This window comes from Montipora capricornis, chromosome 3 (genome assembly GCF_036669925.1).
Source record: "Montipora capricornis isolate CH-2021 chromosome 3, ASM3666992v2, whole genome shotgun sequence".
NCBI lineage: Eukaryota > Metazoa > Cnidaria > Anthozoa > Scleractinia > Acroporidae > Montipora > Montipora capricornis.
This window is the reverse complement of record NC_090885.1, coordinates 13,317,752-13,336,090: the sequence shown is the minus strand read 5'-3', so window position 1 is coordinate 13,336,090 and position 18,339 is coordinate 13,317,752. Positions and strand designations below refer to the sequence as shown.

The following is an 18,339-nucleotide window of genomic DNA, read 5'->3' as shown; positions in this document are numbered from 1 at the left end:
CAGCAGCTTTGACCAAAGCGGGGAAAATTGGAGTGAAAACAGCCATGGCTATAGGAGGAACTTCTGGGCTAGCCATGGGCAGTGGGGCTGCTTTCATTTCTCAAGAAGTTCAATCTGCTGCCCTTGAGAGAAAAATGAAGAAAGATGGCTACAAGTATAATCGCGACGAGAAACTGGATGACGGAAGGGAGCATGCAGTCTACGCGAAAGAAGGAGAGCCAGATATCTATGCACCCAAGCCAGACCTGGGAGATATCGTGACTCAAGGTGTCATGCACGGAGTTACGACAGCTGTAGCAGTTAAACTTGAAGTGCAGAAACAACTAATACAAAACGAATCTTTGCCAGGACCAGGCGACCAGGCTGCAAATCGAAATCTGCGAGATGAGCAACCACAAATCGTTATAAATAACGTAAACAACGGAACACAGATCATCAATTCTCCCGGTTCATGGGTTATCAGCTGGCTCTTGGGTGGGAGCAGCGTTACCGGAGAAATTGTCGACTGGTTGAAATCGTCTGAGAGTTTGGATTTTGCAAAAGAAAAAGTATTGAGCTTTTTTAAAGCATTCTTTTAATTAATTGTTTCCTCAGTGGATACTGTTCGATAGTATTGGACCCACTTTAAAGAAAGCTCTGTCGCCAAACGTCTTAGGCCCAGGCCAAACGTCGAAATTGACATGAGACGAACTGAATGGTAGTTTGGGTCGATCCAAATTAATTTAAGTCAACCTAAATTAAAAATGTTGGGTCAAACGTCGAACTTCACGTCGAACCAAATGCAAAAGCGAATCTCTCAGTCAGCGGGATTCCAGCAAAACGGCGCAAATGAATACACGAAAGAAGTGTTTACATGCTTTGCAGTTCTAGAAAACGACGTTCCATACTGCAGAAAATACTGATCTTCTAAATTCGGCGGAATATTCATTCCTCAGTGACAACCCCGCTGTTCTTTTCACGAGAAAAATTCTCTAATGTTCGTTGGATTTTTGCAAATCATGACGCACACCCATTTCGTGTTTAGGAAAACACGCGCGATAGATCTTCGCCGTCATTTACTGGCGTTGAATTCAACCTTGCTCGCTTACTCGCAATGTTTATAATAGATTGCCCAAAAACAAAATGACAACCCGTGCTCTGTTATAAATATTTTGATATCGCGGCCTAAATATACATTATCGTACAAATTTATAAGAGACCTTTTTCAATATTTTAAAATTCAGCTTGATAGTGAGGCAGTGAGGACAGAGGCAAAGGAAACTGGATATGTAAATAATTTTCACATTTATTCCAACGGGTTCTATTGTTTTTGTCCTCACGGCCTCACTATCAAGCGGAATATTTGATATTTCGAAAATGGCCTATTTATGAATTAAGTTGGACTCATGAGTAGTCCGACGTTTGTCCCAGACTAGATCTTTACACGAGCGTTCTATCCCTCTGAGGTGGACTGATAGAACGTGTGGGTCGATCCTAATACAGTTCGTCGATTTTATCATAAACTTAATTGGTTCTGTTTAGTTCGTCTCATGTAAAGTTCGCCGTTTGACCTGGGCCTTACAATTAGTTCTCGCAACTTAGTTCTCGAGACAGTGTGGCCCAGTGGTTAGGGCGCTTTCCTTGAGATCCGGAAACCCCGGGTTCAAGACCCGCTCTGACCACTCGTTGAATTTCTGGTAGTCCCTGCTTCAACTTCCCAGCCGCACTTGTAAATAGCCAACTGGTTTGCCTCCGGCCAGTCGGGATTCTTTAGTTAATAGTTGATGTTGTTCTGTTCCGTCGTTTTGTTGTGTTCCATTGGCCCTGAAAAGCCCCTATGGGGAGCGGTCAATTATTTATGTATATAACTACTAAAAGTGAATCATCAAAGTTCCTCAAGCAGTAAGGACCTTCAGATTTGGTCACCAGCAGATGTGATAAGGAGGAGCCAAACCATGTCGCGCCTTAAGGCCCGGGCAAACGGCTTCAACCTCTGCTTCGCGAATATTAATGTTGAATGAAGTTAAAGCCGTTTGACCCCTACCCCTACCCCTACCCCTCCCCCTCTTTCAACATTGTTGGGTACGCACGTGCGCACTAATCGGTCTCTCATTGATGGATCATGTTCGTATCCATAGTAACAGGCACGGCTGCAGCCTGGGACTCAGTACAAGGCCTCTCGTGAAGCTCTCTTGAATCAAATGTTGATAATGTGTTGACACCGTTTCCCCACCCCAGGAGTCAACATCGTTCAACATCATTCAACAAAATCGAACGGATGTTGAACCAAATGTTGAAGCCGGTGCCTTTACGCTGTAAGAACCTTATCAATCTATTTTCATTTTGAAAAATGTAGTTTAACGAGGGGGACAGCTATTCTTAGAGTTAGAGTTAAGTTTCCAAAATCCTAAATTCACTGAGATTTTGGAACACAACATTCATAAAAGCTAAACTTTTGTTAGCCTAATAAGGCCTAAGGTTAGCTTTTATGCATGTTTAGGATACTTTTTGTATTTCTCAATTCAGGATATAGGCCTTCCAAAATCTTGAATTCAGGATTTTGGAAACTTAACTCGAACTCTACGACATAACTCTATGAAAATAACTCTACTGCTAGTCAACCTCTTTAACGGAATGTGTTAAATTGTTGTTAACCTTGCGTTTCAGTGCATTTGTGTCAAGCTAAGTAATTAGGGGAGTTGATAAAATACAGTAGAAGGGATATATATATATACTTAAGAAGTTCGCGCGCAGATCCGGGATTTTTGCAAATGTTATGTACATCATTACAGCTACTGATTTTCCGGTGTTCAGCTCAAATTCAACTGAAAATGCACTATTCTGCCACTAGAATGTCGCCTTTAAATCTCTCATTCTGCTCGAGATTCTGACGGCAGAAATTATTCGAGCGTCGCGATTGATTAGAATTTTGCTTTAAGAACTGTTAATAACCCTAGAGCAATAAGAAATTTTCTTTCGACTGTGATTCAATTTAAAGAATGTGGTTTGATATATTGGGGAGATTATATTAGACTATACTAGAGAGATTAACGTGGAAGGGGAAACTGAAGTCTGCTGCTTATCATTAAAAAGCACGTAGAATTGTTTTGCTTTTTTAATGCTCGATAACCGGACGTAATAGGTCCGAAATTAGGTAACATTTAACGAGTTTCTTCCAGGTTTGGGAAAAATGCACATCACTGTCCGAAACGAGATGGGAAATCTCTCTAATATATAACGATTGTGTTTGTCAGTATGTAAATGTGTATGTCTTCGACTTGAAAAGACATTTTGCCTCACGGCCGCATAGTTTCAGCGAGAAATTTCTGATTGATTGATTTGGGTGCTCTTTTTACAAACGAGTGTCCAAATGGGTGTGTCCATTTGTTTCATTTTGTCTTAATTAACATTGATTGAAACCGAATATTAACCAGTTTTCTTTTTCAACTTATTGAATCGTATAGAATATGACAAACTGCTTATTTACCTGTGTGACCGAAGTTCTCAAACCAGAAGATCAAAAGATTTTGCTTTTCCTAAAGGATAGACCATATAATTTTGATAGAAAGGCCGGATCAATTTTGGTGGCGAATTTAATAGGAGAAAAAGATATTGGGCAGAAAAACCGATACAAAACTCTCTCTCGGGAGAACTCTCTTGCGGTGTCCTAACTTAGAGAGTTTCAATTCGCTAAACACACTCTTTGGTGTACAAAAAAATGTCTAATTCTACGCCTTTCAGCATAAAATGGTCCATCCCTAGGCGTGATAAATTGTAATCAAGTGTGTAAAGCTTTTCATGTTTCTTTGTTGTTCTGTTCAAGGCCAAAGTGCTTTTTAGAGAAGGTTCCGATGATGTGGGAACTGGGTATACCTTCTTGACACATTAACAAATGGTTTATAAAGAACAAGTTCAACAAAAAAACATTACAACTAAAAGATAATAAACCTTGCGTGAAGTCAAAGATTTTTGTATGTTCTTTTTTATCTTTTGTATTCGCCTGCAGGATGGTCAGTTCCGCTATGTTTTTGGTGGTAAATTCAATTTCAATCAATTTCTGGGTCCATATAGACATTGAGATTCGCCAACGGTTCTCGTACAAATCTTCCAAAACTTTCATCTGTTTATTATACATTCGCCGGCTAATGGTTACAAGATTGGTCGTAGTACTGTTAGGAGAAAGTTCAAAAATTAAAAACTAAACCGAGTCGGGGTATTATATTAGTTCAACAAAGCGAGACAATCCTCGTGCTTTTTTGCTACATATTCGTGAGTACTAGTGATCATATTAAATCGTGCTAAATCAGAAAAATGAATAACTCAGAAAACAAGAAATACAATAATACCTTCTATTTTTAACTTGATAGCAAAAAGCGCACAGTTATCTCCTTCAATTCGTTACCTGGATTTTCGTACAAGAGCTAGAGCTACGGCTGCTGCCCCCTTATTTCCTCTTTATTAGGTAAAATTCACGTTGTCAAGTTCGTTTTTGCTCGCCGGAAATGGTTAGATTTGCAATTACAACCTCTGCTTTAATTAGCTACTTAAACTTTACTAAGCCATAAAGAACACCCTGAATTGAATTCAAAATAGATATGTTCGTTTCCAAACGCAACAAAAAACACCTTAGCTTTTGCCACAGCTCGTTCCCTGCGAAAAACGTGGAACTCCCAAGTGACGATTAATAGTTCGAAGGGAAATCGGGGAAACTCGAAATGACTATTACTAGTTCGGATATTGCTTAATTAAAAGATTCCCCAAGGGGAGCGATCGCTTATTACGTTACAATTTTTAAACAGGCTTAATTTTGGGGGTCAATTTATAATTATATGAAAAGTGAGGGACGCTGACTTTCGGGCCTTTTCTGCTGCCAGTTGAGAGACGTTCCACAAGCATCTTTGCTCGATTCGGTAGCCGCCAGATTGAATGCTATGTAACCAAGCTTGCCCCAGGATCCTATCAACTACTTACTAATCACACTACCGGAATCCCACACCTTTCTGAAAACCACCGCCCCCGCACCCCCGGGAGGAAATAAACGATGTCTCTATTTCTGAAAGATATGGGTCACCTTACTACGACTCCCACCATAGTTAATAGAGTGGACTGGTTTTGAAGCTCGGCAAACATCAAAGGAGCAAACAAAGATACCAAGATTTCGGTTGGAAAGTCCACGACCGTGCACAATCTTTTGTTTTGCGCTCCTACACTATGCATGAATTACGTAAACAACACGTTTCTATTGGCTAGTTCCTCAGTACGGAGTAAACAACTGTAGTGTTTTGTGCACGGTCAAGGCCAAAAAAGAGAACAAAAACCTACAACAAAGAAATTTGTCGGGTTTCATAACCACTCCCCTCTATTAGCTATGCTCCCACCAATAGACCACTTTCATACATTTGTAAATGCGACCACTTCTTTTGTATTTATGTTAATTAGACCTACTGCCCTCGTTTTGAAACAAATATTCTTTTGAAATTTGCTCGTCGAAACGAGGCTAGAAAGGCTTATTAGCATTAAAACAAAAGAATATTTTATTTGGCCGCCATTATGAGAAAGGTCTATAATAACGCGATTTTCTCCGGCCCCTGAGATTTAAATGTTTTGGGCCAAGAACAGACTGTTAGGCACAATTATTTGTCGGTAGCAAAATGTCCCTTTCCGTTAGCATGTGGCATACCAGGTACTCACAGTGGCCCACAGCAGGCCTTTTCTTTGCCTTATGGGTGACATAAGGATCCCTTCTCTCATTCGTCTATAACACGCACTTCAAATGTACATTCATTTCATTTAATTCATCGAGTCTTTCACACGGAAACAAATGAGCCCAACAAATTGACCAGCTCTCAACTGTGTGACGTCAAAGCTCAGTTGGTAGAACATCGCACCGACATCGCAGAGGTCATGGGTTCGAATCCCGTTGGAGTCACCTAAATTTTTCAGGTGTCGATAAAAAGCGACAATTGCTTAAATTGTGTAGTTTCCATAACTAAGCCATGGTAAAGGATTGGATCTAGTTGTTCTGTCGATACAAAAATAGCACCAAGATATGCGGTAAGTAAAATTAATCACCTTGTTCATGTTTTTCAACATGGGCGAAAGATCCCATGAGTTGGTGGGAGCGGCATTAGCGTTGAGAATGCAAATCAACTTTTCACTATTGTGAGCTCGGCGTACAGTGTACTCGCGATATGATTAAAATCGTTTTGAAGTCCCGAAACGCAAATAAAACCCGCAACCAATCGTGTTATTCCAGATACTTTTGCTAATAATACATCAATAAACTTCTTCACAAAGTTGGACATTTTGAATTTTCCCCACTTTCTTACACATGCACAAACTTGGAATTTCCCCCCTTTTTCATACATACAGTAAACCCTGATTTCTGGGGAATGAGGAATCGCGCAGGGTTGAAAACACTCCCCTTACATCAGTGTGGCCGAGGATCGGCTCCCGGATTCGACGCCATACTTTTAGTGGTTTTGTTTGTTGCTCCTCCACTCTGCTTTGAGAAATTTGCCGTTTTCCACTTTCATAAAAAGACAAAACGTGATTTGATTGATCCTACTTTAAGAAACGCACGCTTCACTTGGAATACATTAAACCAACCCCTCCAATGAACAGCGTTTTGTGAAAACAATCAGCTACCAAGCAGCAATTTCTCCCTCGAGAGACATGTGGTTGACAGCTGGGCGATTAAGCCATTGCCATTTCATGCTGTGCAGCATACCTGTACATGTCGGGACGCAATAAACAAGAAAAGGGTTCAGTATACTTGCACGAACACGCAGTGGTTTCAAATAAGTACCGACAGCCGATGAATTGAAAAGCGTCGGCTATTTCACACAGGGAAGTCGGCTACTTTTTTCCACTGAATTTCAATTGAAAAATTCAAGGCAGATTCTTTCTAACTTAAGATTAAATATAGCGTGCCCACACAAACCCCTAGATAAAGGGGCCATTGGGCCACTTGTTGATATAGTTGGTTACTCTACTGACACCAGCAGCCAGACACCCCTGACATGAATAGGAGAAGATTCAATGATAAAATTCTAAGCTATGGCATATACAGGTAGGGATTCTCGAAAAGACGTCCAGTACTTTTTGGATCCTTACATAAGTTGAACCTATAATTCTATGATTAAAAGTCGTTTCCCAGGAGACCTGTCGAGGTTTGGCCATTAAAGAAGGTTTAAGTGAATATCGCGAAAGAGACGATGCTCGCAGGGTAAAACGTCTTGCGATAACGTCAGACGCATGAATAGCAATCAAAGTTCTTAATTCTTAAGGCGGCTCAAACTAGTTTCAACACTTGAAAGAAACGTTCTTATCATGATAAGCACTTCATCACTTAACAGCAATGTTATGGTACCATATCAAACACCAATTATTGCTGAAAACGATTCGGTCATTTTCGTGACGGAAAAAGGTACCGTGGCAACAGGAAAGCCCTGCAAAAACACCCAATAATTTTGGCTTTGGTTGCTCATATCTCAAAAACGAACTCGGTGACCCCCATTTTTTATTTCTGAAATGTAATCAGCATGCCAGAATGAAACTTTCTGCAAAGTTAAAAAAAAATTCTTTGGAGTAGATTCAGAACCACCTTAACTAATTAGAAATTTAAGGTAGCTCTGAATCTGCTCCACCGATTTTTTTTTTTTTTTTTTACATTGCAGAGAGTTTCATCTTAGCTTGCTGCAATAAAAAAATTGGGGTCACCAAGTTCGTTTTTCAGATATGAGCAACTAAAGCCAAAATATAGGGTTTTTTTTCAAGTCTTTCCTGTTGCCATGGAAACTTGTCACGACACTGACTGCATCTTGGTCAGCAGTAATTGATGTTTCACATGGTACCATAACATTGCTGTTACGTGATAGAGTGTTGTAGTGTCAATCCTTCTAATAACAAGATCTCTTGAAAGTGTTGAAACTGGTTTGAGCCACCTTAAGTGGAAATTTGGCATTTTCATCCATTTTAATTTTTCACTTTCTTACCACTTAAACTATTCAGTTAAGATCACACATAAACTGCTTTAAACTGAAACATTTGTTGGGGAGCCGGATGGCGTAGTGGTGATAGCACTCGCCTGCCACCAATGTGGCCCGGGTTCAGTTCCAGACTCGTGGCGATATGTGGGATAAGTTTGTTGCTGGTTCTTTTCTCTGCACCGAGAGTTTTCTCTCCGGGTTCTCGGATTTTCCCCTCTCCTCAAAAACCAACATCTCTACATCCAATTAGACCAGATGCAGGACCTCCTTGAAAACCACTTTCGGGTGAGTGGGGCTTCCTGGATAAATATTTCGAATATATGAATTGCTGGCACTTTAGCCGCAAATGGTTTCGTCTTTGATGCACCCTACTACTCACCGCCCCGTCACATAGTGGAACAGCTGCCTCTCTATGTCCCCAAGGAGAGAACTTGCACCAATCCTGAACAAATGAGGATGTGTCCACTCGTCTCCAAGTTCCTCCTTCATTAAGGATAGCCAAGTTAAGGCATCTTTAGCAGTACGGATTCCACCTGCAGGCTTGAATCCAACTTTATGACCTGTTTGCTGAAAAAAAAAAAAAAAAAACGAGAAAATGAATAGTTTGCTCAATTGGCGTTTTTGCTCCTTTCCTAACCACGCAGACTCTGTTGGTTTGTTTGTTTGTTTTTCATTTAAACAAAATTTTCTTACAACATTTGCTCTAAGAGTAATGAAAATACTCATCCAGAGATCTTATGCTGACTACGTTGAAATACATTCAGAGCCAGAGGGAGGAAGAACGGCGAAAGAAAAAAGAGGACAAGAAATTATTTAAAACGGTTAGACCGAGAAATAAAAGACTGCACACATTGAAAAAATCTAACATTGACTTGAAAATCGGCATTGGGAACACCATTTGAGAATCCAGCGCTCTATTTTTTTTTTTTTTACAATCTGAGGCGCAATGCCAATCATTGCCTAGTATCTGTGCAGCGGAGGTAAACAACTTTTCACGCAGAGCAGCATAGCCTGGACAGTGCAAGAAGTAACGCTTAAAGTCCTTTTTTTTTTTTTTTCAATTTAAGGAAAAAGACAAGAACCCTCCGCTAAAAGTAATTATCGAGAATAAACCCGGTTTTTACAGTTCCAGACATCTTTTTCAAGGCTTAAACCGCATTAGAAAGCGTATTTTCGGATTCCTGAGCTGTTTTGACCGAGCGACGAAGTCCTGGGCAGAACTCACTTCGCATTCACGCGCTTTACTATTGAGATGGTAAGTGACAGTATAAACTCTTTTGTATTAAAAGATAACGAATGAAACGAAATTGCACTCTACGAACATTTCACTGACAATTCACTACCAGCAAGGCGACAACTTACCCCTGTTACGTCACAGGTTCCAGTCCCCCTTCGCGCTCGATCAAATCTGGGTTACTTAAATGTGCCAAAAAAAACATAAAGAACGTGGAATCCTCGAATAATTTTGGAAAAAGTGTATCAACGTAGCATTAAACTTTTCTTCTAAAAGGTAAAAAGGTTATAGGCACTTTAATGTCTTCAAGAGGTGCACAGCAAAGAGTACAAGCTGGCGAATAATGACTTTTTTTTTTTTTTTTGACAGATGGAATTTTAAAGCGCTGAAATTAAGCCTTACACGAGTGTCATTACCGGTAACTGATGCTGCACGATAGTCTCTCTGTTACAATTTCGACCAACAGTTTCATTTCTCACCACTTTTCGCTACTGACAGTAGCAACCCAAATCAAAGGTCAGTCACATTCTGCATTGTGATTGGCGGATTTCAATCGAGTTTCTCAGTTTGTGTTTTGAACAGTCAAGCAAAATGTCAACATCCCTATAAAGGATCAGCGGCGTTAAAAATGACTCAGTTGTTCGACAGTTCAACTTCAGAATTTGCAAGTTTTTGAAAGGTGCAGTTAAATACACTGCTAGCAGTTTTTTTTTTTTGTTTGTTTTTTTAAGGTCAGCTAAGGCAACTGCTTCAGACATGAAGAAAAACAACCTTAACTTGGTTGTCATAATTCTCTCCCGGTTGGTTCCTTTGGAGCTTAGGCACGGGCGTTTTTGAGACGCGGACGGCAACCGGAAGAGACCAATTCGCGTCCCAGGACAATTGTGTCTCTCAGATTTTTATTCTAATCATCTCTAATGGAGGAAAGAAACTTAGCAATGTAAATGTGGTTGTGTGAAGACAAGTTAAAAGGGAAAATGGCTCACTTCCGATTGCCGTCCGCGTCTCAAAAACGCGCATGCTTAAGGTGGCTCAAAACAGTTTCCAACACATTCCAAGACTTAGATTTTGATGTGTTATTATAGCCACTCTTCATCAGTTGATGCTACAATCATGGTATCAAAAAACTGCTCAATCACTGGTGAACATGTTGGTATTATTTTTGTGACACAATAGGTTACCATAGCAATACTATGACCTGCTAAAAACACCCTTAATTTCAGCTTTAAGCGCTTGTATTTCTAAAACGGCACGGTGAAATTTTTTCTTACAACAGAATTTTGATTAGCAGGATAAGATGCAAGTTTTGACAAAGTTTAAAAAATTCTGTACATGGGGCTCAGAGCCACCAAAAATTTTCGAAAAATTAAGACGGCTCTGAACCCCATGTACTGAATTTTTTTTGTGATTGGGCAGTATTTTGATACCATAATTGTAGCATCAATTGATAAAGAGTAGTAATTATGACCCATCAAAAATCTACGTCGTGCAAAGTGCTGGAAACTGCTTTGAGCCACCTTAAGCTCCCTAATATGATTCGGAACGTTCAGGACTCTAACTTCGAAGGGCCTGTTATCAGTCTTGCTGTAAAATGATAAACCTAAGTTACCTGGTAGTAATCCCTGACAGCTCGCACCATGACTAACGCCACAGGAAATGTTGCATTAACTGATTCCTTGCCTGTGGATGTTTTGATGAAGTCTGAACCCGCCATAATGCAAACCAGACTGGCTTTGTACACATTGGTCAGTGAGCCCAGTTCACCTAAAGGATTTACATATTATAACAAACGCAAACATCGATAAAATAACAAGTATCAGTTAAATTGATGATCTTTATGCAATTTAAGGGTTATACATACAAAAATATGAACTGAATGCATGACAATCCTAATATCAAATTAGTTTCACGTCGTCAAAATCACGTGTCCAGAAGATGCAGGCTACTAATCAGATGTAAGCTTGAGAAATAGATCAAAGAGAGTCCCTTAAGATCTGCAGCTATAGTCGTTCAAAAAGCCAATGAAAACTAACCAGCGAAAAAAATCCAACTGGGGCTCGAATTTTGCCTGTCCAAGAAGCTGTAAGCTTCTAATTTTATGCTGAAGGAAAGCAAGTATCTGACTCAAAATGGAAGACTAAAAATCTTGCGGGAACCTTAATCAGAATTTAAATTGCAACTTAAGTTTCCAGTAATTCAGGAATACCTTAATAAGGTTTTGAACAACTGGGCCCAGAACACTAACAACCCATTAAAGATTTTACAACAAACACAAAGGGTTGGCATTGGGGAAGCCCTTTTGAGGCTCCTTAAGAATTTTCAAAACATCACAAGTGACCATAAATCACAAAATGCACAAGCAAGTTCATATGATTTTTTATTTATTGTGTACTCAACAAAAATAATCACTCCATCACTGTGTTTCCATAGCAACTTTGGTATGTATAACCTCCATTGCACTCAGAAACCAATTAATATGCATTCGCCATTGACCAATCAAAAACACGTTTTATCTGTTCAGTATTACAATTCTGGAATAACCACAGTACATCAAGTCACCTGATTTGCCACATATATGTACATGACAAGACAAAACTGCAGTACCTGTTGCAATGATGGTTTTTAGATGAGCTTCCCTACAGGCCTTGCGCATCGCCATCACTTCATCATAAAGTGCTTTCCAGTTTGCCTCTAGTACAAATGCTCTGCTGATCACGATGTCTATTTCCGTTGCACCGGATGCCACAGCACATTCTATTTCTTCCAGTCTCTGTTTTATAGGTGTTTGACCTGATAAAACCACAAGCCCATCATCTTACATGTAATGTTCTGGAAAAGTTTCACCATGGAAGTAACGTAGGGTGTATGCAGGTAGCATTAATTTTATTTGTTTCACCCCAAGGGGATGGGGACTATGGGTAAGAGGTCAATAATTTATTGTTCGTCACTGTGTTTTACTGCTCAAACCTAGGCTCCTGCACAGAACAATGAATTCTGGTCAGTCTGCAGTGTGTTCTGGTCAAAAGCAAAATGCTCAAGATTTTGCACAGATTTGCCTCAGATTTTGATTTATTTTTGCTACAGCTCACTCACTTTGATTGCTCCAGAGCAAAAATACATGTATGTGCTTAAAGAGCAAACTAATAAGTGCAGTGAACCCTAACCAATTCAAGGTTTTTTGATACTTAGAAGTAAGTAACCGTAGAGAACCACACTATCTTCTCACAAACTCCCTTAATTAACTGCTATTCTGCTATCCCATAGTCATAATAATATTATTATGACTACAGCATAGCAGTATTATACTGCTATAAACTAGTTTTACTATTTAATACCATTGAAATTTACTTCAACACTGAAAGACTAGTAAAGTAAATAGGAAGTCTGTTTTAGTTTCGGCACGCATTGATCAGAGTGCTGGGAAAGTACGGGAAAACAATTTGCTTTCAACGTCATCAAGCACGTGGCAGACCGAGGATTATTAATTCAATGAAAAATTCTATTAAGGACGGTGCCTACTAATTCAAAGGTATTTTTGCACGGTTTACTGAATATGTGGGAAAAGCAGATCTTAACAAGCGTTATTGAAATCCAAAAAGACAATGGGGGTAACCACACAGTTTTCGAAGAAGATTAATCAACAATATATGTAAAAAGTCCTAAAATACAAAGCGATGTATGGCGCACTGTTCCAAATTGAAGCGCAATTATATCTCTGAAAAATGCATGGTTACCCCCAATTTGCTTTTTGGATACCAAGATCACTCGATAAGTTCTGCTTTCTCCGCATAGTTTTGAACCGAGCAAAAATATCCTTGTATTAATTAGCACCAGCAATAGCAAATCCGAGTATCTCGAGATGCGCAGAACGTATGCGCAATAACAATAGTAGGCACTGTCCTTAAAGACCTTAAATCCCAAGAGAGATCACTGCAGTTTGCGAGTAAACGTGTCTTTTCTTCTGAGGAGAGGTCTTAAGGCGCCATGTTTGCATGGTCACTGATAGCTCGATAGTGACCAGCAGTATCACTGACCAGGAAGCCATATTTCATATAATCTGTCTATTTACGAAAAGCCCAGTGTTGTCTTTTTATAGCGCCAGTTTATTAGACAGTTCAGAATATAAAACTTTGTAAAATAGAAATGGTAAGTTTATGTTTAGGGATTTTCTTGGCAAAATGGAATACAAAAAGCAGTGTTTCTTCGCAATTTAAATAATTTCTTGGTGACGAAAATCGTAGTCGCCAAACGGGCGAGTGATCCATGATTTACACTCGCCCGACACTTTAGACACTTGCCTGGGCGAGCGAGCGAGTGCTTATGTCCAACCCTGATCCCATAAAGCAAACCAGCGCATTAACATACTGTACAGTTCACCAAATGTTACACATTTTGACAATACAGCATTTGAAAACAAAAACAAATCATTGTGAGCCCAACCTCATTCCCAGGGTTACTCTTCTTCCCTTCGCCTGGAAAGTGTGAGCCTAATATTCCTCAATGGGGATCTCTTGGATTCATGGGGAAGGCCAGAGACCACATTCACTATGGGGGGTACAGTCAGTGGTGCTTTTATATTTTACTTTAATAGTTCCTCAACAGTAACTTTCATTAGGAATCAACGTGAATCTAGTTAGAAACAATTATGGATTACCAGTCCACTTCAGAGCTGTGGCAAACAAGTGAACTACGGTATGTTGGGAGGCAAGAGCATATGCAGATTAGATAACTGTAGACCAATGGCTTCTGTGGAAAAGTGGAAAGATATTCCAGAATGTAGCCTATAATCTCAAAAATTCCAAGCTCAGTTAAGTTCTCTTACTTACACAAATAACTGAATAACCGAATTGTAATTTTTGAAAAGTGCAATAATTTTTTATTACTTATTTTTATCTGTAATGTAAGCACATCTATATATTCATATTACTCTTCTCTGGTTACCACGCACATATCTTTTTGGTTATTTTGTTACTTTTATGTATTATCTTTATTTTCTATTAAGTGTTAATATAGTATTATCTATCTTGTAATTGATGTAAAATTTTTAAATAGTGCATAATATAAATAAAGAAATGAATGAATGAATCAGTTCCTACCCGCTGGAAATCCTGCTGCCACTGAAGCAACTGGAACTTTGGACTCGATATCTTTAAGAGTTTTTACGGCATCAGGCACACGAGATGAGTAAACACAAACAGCTCCAGTCGTTATATCCCTGTCTGCCATTCCCATGCTCTCCAGTAAGTCTTGTCGCACTGGATTTTGCGCTTTGAAGCACAAGCGCGCTACATTGGTCGCAGTGTCGTCACCTGATAGAGTTGTAAGATCGATGCATGTCACAGCACGGAGAAGCCAAGCTGCTTGCCATTGCTTCTTTATCGATCGTCGCGTTTTCAGCGTGTCTGCGCGTCGTTTGACGGCAGGAAGATTTACTCGTGTCTTTTCTAACCACTCCAAATCAAGGAGAATACCAGGATTGCGAATTAAATGAGCAGACATGTTGAAATTCACGAGAATTGGTGCCCAGTCCTCCCTGTAGAGGTGTCCAGGCCACTGGCCACGTGCAGACCCTCTACGGTTGTGCTTTTGCCTAAACTTTGCGCTCGACTCCGGATCGAGTTGTCCGGGTTCCGGGACCTGGGGCCCGTTTCTCAAAAGTCCCGAAACTTTACGGGCCGTATTCGGGTGTCAAAATTCCCTTTGAATCTCAAGAACGGAGAGTATTTAATTCGTCAAACTTCACAATTATTTTTCTTTTAGTGACCTTGAAAACATGTTAAAAGATCGGCTTTCCAAAACAAGCGGTTGGCAATTTCACAAATGGCTTTTCGGGCCCGAAAAGTTTTCGGGACTTTCGAGAAACGGGATCCTGGCCGGGGACATTGTGTTGTGTTCTTGGGCAAGACACTTTACTCCCTCGGTGCCTCTCTCCACCCAGGTGTAAAAATTGGTACCGGCGAATTTAATGCTGGGGGTAACCCTGCGATGGACTAGCATCCCATCCAGGGGGGAGTAGAAATACTCCTAGTCGCTTCATGCTACGGAAACCGGAGATAAGGGGAAACCCTGAAACCTGGATTCCGGAATCCGGAATCACAGGTCATTGTTTTACCAATAGAGAGTAAAAACTTTCCTAAACATTCATAAAAGCTACCCTTAGGCCTAATTAGGCCTAAACAAACGTTTTTAGGCCTAAGGTTAGCTTTTATGAATGTTTAGGATAGTTTTTACTCTCTGTATTGGTAAAACAATGACCTGTGATTCCGGATTCCTGGTTTTAGGGTTGCCCGAGATAAGCGCCGGCCTGATGGGCCTTCTGGCTCGTAAGCAGTGACTTTTTTTTACCTTAAACTTGACAGAGTTTATACGGCGTGTGTTCTGTTAAAAATAGATTATTTGATTCTGTTAATTGATTCCTTGATTGACATTTGATTGCCTTAATACCTTAGAGATTAGTAACATTATTAAGACCGGATAACACGAGAAAAGTTCACTTTTTCTGGGACGTTTTGCCAACGGATCTATGCTAACCTGTTTGTTCATTGACCTGTTTATATATTTCTGCTAGCCTGTGGTACCGAAGTTTGAGGACTGTCTAATCTACTGGATATCGTCACAGAAGTAAGTGATCGATGATGTGAGATCTGTTGAAATTAAACGCTGTAGTCCGTATTTTATTGTAGTTCATAGAAGTTGAAGTTATGTAATATTTTTCTTTGTAGATCGAATTAATAAAAAGAAATTAATAAAATTATATGATTTGCGTAATCCAATGGATTATTGACCATTTTCCCTCGGATCAGTGTACTGAAGCATTACCTCTGTACCAAAACATCGTCGAAGAACGATTTGCCATATTTCGAGCAATCGAGCAGATCTCAACGAGAATTCGATTTTGCGAGCAATTGGGAAAATTATTGACGCACGAGTGAGCGAGCACTCGTCTAAAGTTTGCGAGCAAATTGAGCAACGACCAAATTGGGGCGAACATTTGAAAACTTGAAGGATCATTCAGTACCCCTAAAATCATAAGGGTTTTGGACGGGAATTTGCGAACGGTGTTTAGAAATCGAAAATAAAGAAGATGAATCCAACAACTTGCCGTACCTTACCTTCTTGATACCTTATCAGTGTTTCTGTGGTGTACTTTGGCCATTTCAGCGCGATTCCAGTGGGTTGTGAGTTCGCTGTTTTCTCTTTGTCTATTTATTCAGTTTATTATATATATGAGAGAGCAACGGTAGAACTAAACTCGTTAGAAACGCGCTGAAACGGTCAGAAATGCTAAGAACATACCATAAATAAGACATTGAGGCAAGGTAACAAATTGTGATGTATTTTTATTTGTTTTAAAGCTCTAAATAACGATCGTTAAATTCCCCATACAAACCCTTATAAAATTTGTGTTACGCGATTCTTTGTGAGCTTGGTGCTAAGGTCCCTCTGACTAACTAACATTGCAAATGAAAAGACTGAACAGACTCGAACTCGAACAGGAAGTGGTGACCTTGCGAAATGAATTTTGCCGGGGATCATACACCTTATTCCAAAATGGCCGCTGATTTATGCGGATTCAAATTGGCCCTTGTTGCCTCGTTCAAGATAAGATATTCTTTTGAATTTTAAGCTTAAGAACGAGACATCAAGGGCTTATTTGAATAAAAACAAAAGAATATTTGAATGGCGGCCATTTTGGAATAAGGTGTATGAGTTTGGCAATAATATACCACGCAGAAAGATTGAATTCTATAAAATGAAACTTACAGTTGAAGAACTGAGCGTGCTGCTCTTTTATTTCAGTCCACGACGAGAAGAAATTCTTTCGTATCAACTGAACTGTTTTTTGAAGTCAAAGACACAAGCAGAATATTGGTTGAAAGTCACCGTTAAGAAGCCTTTCTGGACGATTGGGATGTAGGTAGCTAGCCCCAGGGGAACAACAATGCCAACTAGCTACACGTGCACGATCATAGTTATATTCTTGAGTTTCTTCAACTAAGCAAGCAACCAAGAAACTATTCAGCTGTACAACAACTGTTCAGGTTTACAACAGCAACAACAACTAACCAGCAGCAACTACTGCAAAAATGGTATTAGAGTGGTTTTCAAACCAAAACCAAAACCAAAGTAATTACTTTGGCCAATCAAAAAGCACTGAGACAATCCAGTAAACCAATCAAAATTCGAACTAATTACACGTAGCCGACACAAAGCGCGAGAAAGTGTGCACGAATGGTTTTGGTTTCACTTCTGATTGGTTGAAAAAGTGGCGGGAGAACTTTGAACCAATCACTGCGTGAAGTAATGCAAAACCAAAGTAATTCGCTAATTACTTTCGACACTCAATTGAAAACCGCTCTAACTACAGGCTGTAACTGGCTTTCACAATAGGCCACGTTCGATATATCAATACGGAGTGGTTAAAGATCTACGACGCGACGGTAACGAAAACATCATTTAAAATTGCAAGTTCAGGGTTATTAATCTTTTTTGTCATTATGTCGGCTTGTCTAACTTCTAAAAACTAGCGCAACTTTCCATGAACTGGATTAGGAGGTGCGGTGTTGAAGCATAGTTAATCGAGGGACTTGTTATGAAACCTTAAAACCTTCAACCTCCAACCTTCAAGCGAGAACACTGTTGTCGCAATCGATGTTGACTTGAACGCGACGGTGCACAATCTTTTGTTTTTGCTTCGCACATGTTCGCAAATTAGTTGCGAATAATGTGATCGAAAGGTTTGATTGGTTATCTTCTCGAAAAAGGGTGTGTTTCGTGCACCGTCAAGACCAAAAATGCAGACAAAAACATGAACCAAACAGACTTGTCTAGTTTCATAGCCATCTCTATGCATTAACTATGGTTGAAGCTACAACAGAAAATTCAAATTCGCTGCCTTGCTTTCACGTTCTCCGTAAAACTTGAGAATTGGTCATTTCACGTCGCAGATTTGCCGAAAGAGTGAAAGAAATGTACAAAAATGAAAAATACACGTACAGAGCACAGAGCGCGCAAAGCTATTGTTTTTGCTCATTAAATATGCAAAATTTGTGACGTTTTCGTTGCCGTCGCGTCGTAGATCTTAAATTCCCTAGCATTCACACTTGTCTACGAGGCTTTATGGTTAGATTTGAA

General features: G+C 39.7%; 2 protein-coding genes across 2 annotated transcripts in view; one reads left to right on the top strand and one right to left on the bottom strand.

The window, feature by feature from the left end:
* The window catches only part of LOC138042263 (uncharacterized), a 20,405-nt gene extending 16,460 nt beyond the window's left edge, over positions 1–3,945 (top strand). The window contains exon 2 of the mRNA XM_068888108.1: positions 1–3,945. This exon is cut by the window's left edge and continues 598 nt beyond it. Within this exon, the coding sequence (XP_068744209.1) occupies positions 1–578 (578 nt within the window). The 3' untranslated portion in view covers positions 579–3,945.
* Positions 3,946–4,087: 142 nt separating this feature from the next.
* Positions 4,088–14,732, bottom strand: LOC138042265 (deoxyribose-phosphate aldolase-like). The gene is made up of 5 exons (XM_068888109.1): positions 14,301–14,732; positions 11,809–11,994; positions 10,814–10,968; positions 8,350–8,537; positions 4,088–6,709 (listed from the first exon to the last, which is right to left on the bottom strand). The coding sequence occupies exons 1-5, from the start codon at positions 14,701–14,703 to the stop codon at positions 6,676–6,678; spliced, it is 966 nt and encodes a 321-aa protein (XP_068744210.1). The 5' UTR covers positions 14,704–14,732; the 3' UTR covers positions 4,088–6,675.
* Between the last annotated feature and the right edge of the window lie 3,607 nt (positions 14,733–18,339).